General features: G+C 40.5%; 4 gene segments (V, D, J or C); 3 read left to right on the top strand and 1 right to left on the bottom strand.

Moving 5' to 3' along the window:
- The first annotated feature begins 966 nt into the window (after positions 1-966).
- On the top strand, positions 967-2437 carry LOC124849791. The segment is given in 2 exon segments: positions 967-1018; positions 1121-2437. Coding segments are annotated over 2 exon segments (384 nt in total).
- A 67-nt stretch (positions 2438-2504) lies between these two features.
- On the bottom strand, positions 2505-4107 carry LOC118292491. The segment is given in 2 exon segments: positions 2505-3011; positions 3942-4107. Coding segments are annotated over 2 exon segments (480 nt in total).
- Positions 4108-4493: 386 nt separating this feature from the next.
- Positions 4494-5016, top strand: LOC124849794. The segment is given in 2 exon segments: positions 4494-4545; positions 4648-5016. Coding segments are annotated over 2 exon segments (384 nt in total).
- Positions 5017-7077: 2061 nt separating this feature from the next.
- LOC118291729 overlaps positions 7078-7500 on the top strand; it is a 477-nt gene continuing 54 nt past the window's right edge. Inside the window, 2 exon segments of the V gene segment in view lie at positions 7078-7129; positions 7232-7500. The exon segment at positions 7232-7500 is cut by the window's right edge and continues 54 nt beyond it. Coding sequence covers positions 7078-7129; positions 7232-7500 — 321 coding nt within the window.

Below are 7500 nucleotides of genomic sequence, written 5' to 3'. Positions count from 1 at the left end.
TCCTTCTTTGGCCCATGTCCCATCCTTCCATCAAGTTTGGTGGAGGTAATAACAGGTCATGTATTAAAGTAGACGAACAAAGAATGCTCAACTCATTGAGGGAAAAAACTGAAGGAGGTGAATTATTTTCCTTCATATGAATTCCAGCAACTATTTAGTATTTTTTTAAATATAGATTTTGAGACTCCAGAACTCTGAGATTTCCAAACCAAATGAAAAGGACACAAATGGGAAATTTCACAAACTTTTGAGCAAAAACACAAACGCCGAGGAACAGACAAGGAAAACTGTTTGAACAAGTAATGGTGGGTGAACTCATCTGAGGTACATTTGAAAATAAATACATAGCCCCTCTGTCAAGTCCTGCAAATTATACAACACCCAAATATGAATGTTCTCTTCAATACATTTTTATATCCTTATATCATCGTAAATCATTTTGATTTTTGCATTTAAGTTTTCTTTTAATACCATGAAGGTTCCTCTCCATATGTCATGAGGCCTTCCTGTAGAATGAGACATTAACTGCGGTTACATATCACACGATAAGATTTGTTTTCATCGTTGCGACCTGGTTCAGAAACATGTTGTTCTTCAATGTTAGAACCAATGACTGTGCTGATTGTCACTGTTTATGTAAGAAATTTCATTCAATCGTCCAAAGTGGAAACTACATGTAATGATCCTCTTCACACAACAGGAAAATAATATTTCATTTTAAAGCGGATACAGTTTTTGCACATTTCTTTAAAGATATGAGCCCAGAACCATGTTGAAGTGAGAATTAACAATATCGTAATGAATCAGTCTGTGGAGAAACAGCATTTCCATAGAGAGCCACTTTGCATCAGCAGCACCATGCTCCAGTGCTCTGGGAGACTTTATAGTCCTGAGAGTTGAGGACTGGATGACTGACAGCTGTCCTTCACGACAACAGACGCCACAGACGTCCTCCCGATCAGTAACATGACTCTGACCTGCGTCCTCATCTGGACTCTCCTCTGCTGCTGCTTCACAGGTAAAGTCCAGAGAATCCAACTCCTCCGTCAACGTCCGTCCCTCTGAAGTGAAGCCGACAGAACCGTGACGCTGCTTTATGTCTCTGTCTCTGTGTCCTCAGAGTCCAGAGGCCAAGTCACAGTGACTCAGCCTGGAGCAGTGAGATCAGCTGTGGGAAACTCCGCCACCATCTCATGCAGAACCAGTCAGAATGTTTATGTTAGTAGTAACTACCACTATTTAGCCTGGTACCAACAGAGAGATGGAGAAACTCCTAAACTGCTCATTTACTTGGCTTCCACTCGAGCATCAGGGATTCAAGGTCGTTTTACAGGCAGTGGATCAAACTCTGACTTCACTCTGACCATCAGTGGAGTCCAGGCTGAAGATGCTGCAGTTTACTACTGTCAGAGTCTTCACTACATCAACAGTCAGTGGGTGTTCACACAGTGAAAAAGCGTCGTACAAAAACCTCCGTCAGCTGAAGAGGAACTGATCTGACTCATCAGCTGCACAGAAACTCACACATGAAGTAAATAAAACCAAAGTATTTGTTACAGTTACATTAAACATTTAAACTGTTGATATTTTACACACTACAATAAAACCTTTAATAACATCACATGAATATTTATTGATCAGGTTATAAAAGAATGTTTACATGCTGATTTGATTCAAACAGTCAGACGATGTCTGCGAGTCTTTCAACAAACATGCTGATGAAGATTTTCTTTTACAGCTTTTTAAAAAAGTTTAATGAGATTGTTCTTTTCTGAAATATCCAACAAACATCAACAGTGTTGAAATGGTTCACAAAATATTTCTCAATAATATTTACTTAATTGATAGAGTATAGAAATTTGAAACCTGATATTTACTTCATGTTCGTTGATCTTATTTTTTATTAAAGTAACTTTAAGTTAGCGATGAAGAATTATTATCCAGTTTCTAAAGAGTGACACATTAGTGGTTGAGTCCTTCTGTCATTTATTTTGCATTTGTGTTTGAGTTTTTCCAGAAACAACTTCTGAAAATATTTGTTTCTAAACTATTTATTTAATATTTGTCCTCAAGTTATCTCCATCTATGTCGACGATATTTTACTTTATTTCACAAATATTTTCAATGTGTTCAAAGATTTACTCACGGGTCAATTAAGATTATATTCACTCATTTTTTGTCCACAGCTTATTCCAACTTAAAACATTACACCACTGCAAGTTTGAAATTTGACCCACTAGTGTTTTTTTCTTCTGTCATTAATTTTGCATTCGTTCAACTTTTTGGAGAATCGACCTAATGTGAATAGTTTATAAAAGCAAAGAAAATTCTAAAGACTTATCTTCATGTTATTTCCATATCATATTACTTATATTATATATTATGTACTTACAAGACAATAAAAATTACATTCCCTCATATTCAGGGAACAACTTAACCATACTAAGTTTATTATAACAATGCAGAAACTACATGTCTGTTCAAATAACAAATCCATTGAAACATTTTAAATTCAGAGAAAAAAATCTTTATTGTGCGAAAAGGGTAAAACACTCAGCGTCATCATAAGCAAGAACAAATATCAGGATGCAGATCTTTTATTGTGACGAGACACAGAAATGCAGTGAACAGACTGAGACCAGTAGCAGAGTGAAACCAGCAGCAGAGGCCCAGTGAGTCAGGTCAGGACTGGGAACACTGGTCTCTCCTCAGTGTCTCTGAGAGCGGAGTCTGGGAGCCCTGGGTGGCCTCACAGCTCACAGAGCCCACCTTCCCCCACTGGTCTGCAGGGAGCCTCAGGGTGCTGCTCCAGCTGTAGTGGCCGTCCTTCTCCAGCAGCCCGGGGCTCCTGCTCACCTCCCAGCTGCTGCTGCTGCTGCTGCCGTCCACCTTCCAGGACAGACTCCAGTCTGAGGGGAAGCCCTTGTTGGCCAGGCACAGGAGCGTGGCCTTCCCCTGCTGCAGCTCCTCGCTGGAGGGGGGCAGCACCGTCAGGGTGGGACGCACATCACCTGGGAGACACCAATCAGGTTAGAGCACAGGGACCACACAGCTGTCAGTCAAACACCAGACACTTGGACACCTTCTCTTCATTCTTTTTATCCCTCTGAGGCGTTTGAGTCAGAAGGTCTTTCTGCTCCACCAGTCGCTCGCTCACACATTGTTTCACTTCCCTTCAACAAGCTGCTCATGTAAATCAGCACAGAGAGAATCATCTCACACTTGAAATACATTTCAACAATTGAAACTTTCTCATCGAAATCATCAAACATGTTAAACATACAAAACATTGTTAATAAAACATGAAATAATCTGACAGACATCAAACGTTCTTCATGAGGAATTCAGTCATTGGTTTTAAAACTTTTTCAATGATTTAAAACTACATTGGAAACAACATATGATACAATAAAGTGATGACAGATTTTTCAACATTTTCAAATGCTCATCTTCAGTTTCATCTGAACAAAATGGATCTAAATTCATATTTAAACACTGGATTCAACACAGGACTTTACAATATTGTTTGATTCTCTTTAGTATCTGTGGAGAAACTTACTTCCAACATCCAGTCTGGTTCCTCCACCAAAAGTCCACCACAGTGAAACAAAGTCACTGAGCCGTCGTACAAAAACCTCTCGCTGCAGAGACACGACTCTCTGACTCTGACGGACTCAACTAAACCTACAAAACCTCAAGATGCAGCTTCAGAATTAAATCTGGTAAAAAGATTTCATCTCATGTCTTAAAGTTTGTTATTCATCACCATGAGATTTAAAGGTTTCTGGTCATAAATTAAACTTTGTCTTCTGGTCCAACATGTTCCAAAAAGCATGAATCTACGTGGAAGAGGCCACTTCTTTCCCTCGCATGTCGAATGTGAAGGAAATAAAAAGAGAGATGGTTCCTGAAATAAAACAGTTGATGAATATTTGACTTACTTCCAACATCCAGTCTGGTTCCTCCACCGAACGTGAGCCACAGTGAAACAAAGTCACTGAGCCGTCGTACAAAAACCTCTCGCTGCAGAGACACGACTGTCTGACTCTGACAAACAAACTCACCAACATTAGTCTGTTTGTAACGTTTCATCAACCGGTTTTAAAATCTGACGACAACAAATAACCACATGATTGAAAAAGTTTTATTTCTTAAAACTTTATATAAAGATTTTAAAGAAAAATCAATTTTTGTAAATATACAAGAGAATATGAGAAAACACAGAAACATGAGATAATGATAAAAATCTAAACAAGTGATGACACATCCTGATCAATACTCTGATCAAGTGATTGATCCACTGATAAACAGCAGGATCACAGTGATCCAGGTTCCTGCTGGAGTCAGAGCATTTCCATAGAGAGCCACTTTGCATCAGCAGCACCATGCTCCAGTGCTCTGGGAGACTTTATAGTCCTGAGAGTTGAGGACTGGATGACTGACAGCTGTCCTTCACGACAACAGACGCCACAGACGTCCTCCCGATCAGTAACATGACTCTGACCTGCGTCCTCATCTGGACTCTCCTCTCCTGCTGCTTCACAGGTAAAGTCCAGAGAATCCAACTCCTCCGTCAACGTCCGTCCCTCTGAAGTGAAGCCGACAGAACCGTGACGCTGCTTTATGTCTCTGTCTCTGTGTCCTCAGAGTCCAGAGGCCAAGTCACAGTGACTCAGCCTGGAGCAGTGAGATCAGCTGTGGGAAACTCCGCCACCATCTCATGCAGAACCAGTCAGAATGTTTATGTTTGGAGTAACTACCACTATTTAGCCTGGTACCAACAGAGAGATGGAGAAACTCCTAAACTGCTCATTTACGCTGCTTCCACTCGAGCATCAGGGATTCCAGGTCGTTTTACAGGCAGTGGATCAAACTCTGACTTCACTCTGACCATCAGTGGAGTCCAGGCTGAAGATGCTGCAGTTTACTACTGTCAGAGTTTTCATGTTATCAACAGTCAATACGTGTTCACACAGTGAAAAAGCGTCGTACAAAAACCTCCGTCAGTCAGACTGAACACAAAGTGAAGTGAGACTGACACAGTTCACTGAGGACACACACACACACACACATACACACATACACACTCACACACACACACACACACACACACACATTTACACACATACACACATACACACTCACACGCACACACGCGCACACACACACACACACAGACACACACACACAGCAGCTGTTTGATGAAGTTTATTCGAGCGTCTCAGAGTAGACGACTTCATTACAGTGAATACAAACATAATTATTAATCTCCATCAGACATGGTTCAGTTCTTTGTCTAACTCTTTTTACGCATTTATTAAAACAACCTGATTGCTTCCATTAGGAAATCCGTCAGCACCTCAGAGATGATTTCATTGACTCCTTCGATAAATCAGCCTCTATGCTGATGACTTCCTGTGATACATCACCAAAATCATCATCTCATGTTCTTTAAGTTTTTATCATAGACTGTAAATGAAGATGGATGAAGCATCTCCATTTTCTCCCACTGTACATAAACAAGGTCAAAATATCTGAGATACAGGAGCCGCCATTTCGTGCAGGTGACGTCATTTGAAATCCGAGTCTAAACTAAAGATTTACCCTCATGCTATTTCCATGTATGTGAAAAAGCGTAGTACAAAAACCTCCGTCATTCAGAATGAACAGAAAGTGAAGTGAGACTGACACAGTTAACTGAGGACACACACACACACACACACACACACACACACACACACACAAATACACCAATATCTGCATCTGCTCAGAACAACACATCATAGCATTAACTATTTTGCAGAAGACATCCTGCTTTACATAACAAATTTTTCAGGACCCAATCTTGTCACCTACCTATCTGATGTATAACCAAATCATTTTTTTCTGAAACAGGCGTCTGATATCAATGAGTGTGTAAGATTATATGTGGCTTGCATGATTTTAAGGCGACTGTCAGGACTTGTTTAGTTCTGAACTCGACTGAGTGACGTTCTAGTTTCCATGGAAGTCGTTGAAAACTTCAACAAATGTCATATCTCAAAATGATGAGAGAAAATAATAATTCCTTGATCCTCCCCTTTGTCCGGATCTGAGTTAAAATGTAGAGGCTCCTTTTTTGGCCCATGTCCCATCCTTCCACCAAGTTTGGTGGAGGTAATAACAGGTCATGTATTAAAGTAGACGAACAAAGAATGCTCAACTCATTGAGGGAAAAAACTGAAAGAGGTGAATTATTTTCCTTCATATGAATTCCAGCAACTATTTAGTATTTTTTTAAATATAGATTTTGAGACTCCAGAACTCTGAGATTTCCAAACAAAATGAAAAGGACACAAATGGGAAATTTCACAAACTTTTGAGCAAAAACACAAACGCCGAGGAACAGACAAGGAAAACTGTTTGAACAAGTAATGGTGGGTGAACTCATCTGAGGTACATTTGAGAATAAATACATAGCCCCTCTGTCAAGTCCTGCAAATTATACAACACACAAATATGAATGTTCTCTTCAATACATTTTTATATCCTTATATCATCGTAAATCATTTTGATTTTTGCATTTAAGTTTTCTTTTAATACCATGAAGGTTCCTCTCCATATGTCATGAGGCCTTCCTGTAGAATGAGACATTAACTGCGGTTACATATCACACGATAAGATTTGTTTTCATCGTTGCGACCTGCTTCAGAAACATGTTGTTCTTCAATGTTAGAACCAATGACTGTGCTGATTGTCACTGTTTATGTAAGAAATTTCATTCAATCGTCCAAAGTGGAAACTACATGTAATGATCCTCTTCACACAACAGGAAAATAATAATTCATTTTAAAGCGGATACAGTTTTTGCACATTTCTTTAAAGATATGAGCCCAGAACCATGTTGAAGTGAGAATTAACAATATCGTAATGAATCAGTCTGTGGAGAAACAGCATTTCCATAGAGAGCCACTTTGCATCAGCAGCACCATGCTCCAGTGCTCTGGGAGACTTTATAGTCCTGAGAGTTGAGGACTGGATGACTGACAGCTGTCCTTCACGACAACAGACGCCACAGACGTCCTCCCGATCAGTAACATGACTCTGACCTGCGTCCTCATCTGGACTCTCCTCTGCTGCTGCTTCACAGGTAAAGTCCAGAGAATCCAACTCCTCCGTCAACGTCCGTCCCTCTGAAGTGAAGCCGACAGAACCGTGACGCTGCTTTATGTCTCTGTCTCTGTGTCCTCAGAGTCCAGAGGCCAAGTCACAGTGACTCAGCCTGGAGCAGTGAGATCAGCTGTGGGAAACTCCGCCACCATCTCATGCAGAACCAGTCAGAATGTTTATAGCTCAAACTATTTAGCCTGGTACCAACAGAGAGATGGAGAAACTCCTAAACTGCTCATTTACTATGCTTCCACTCGAGCATCAGGGATTCCAGGTCGTTTTACAGGCAGTGGATCAAACTCTGACTTCACTCTGACCATCAGTGGAGTCCAGGCTGAAGATGCTGCAGTT

Source organism: Scophthalmus maximus, chromosome 22 (genome assembly GCF_022379125.1).
Source record: "Scophthalmus maximus strain ysfricsl-2021 chromosome 22, ASM2237912v1, whole genome shotgun sequence".
Classification (NCBI taxonomy): Eukaryota; Metazoa; Chordata; class Actinopteri; order Pleuronectiformes; family Scophthalmidae; genus Scophthalmus; species Scophthalmus maximus.
This window is presented reverse-complemented; position numbering and strand designations above follow the sequence as displayed.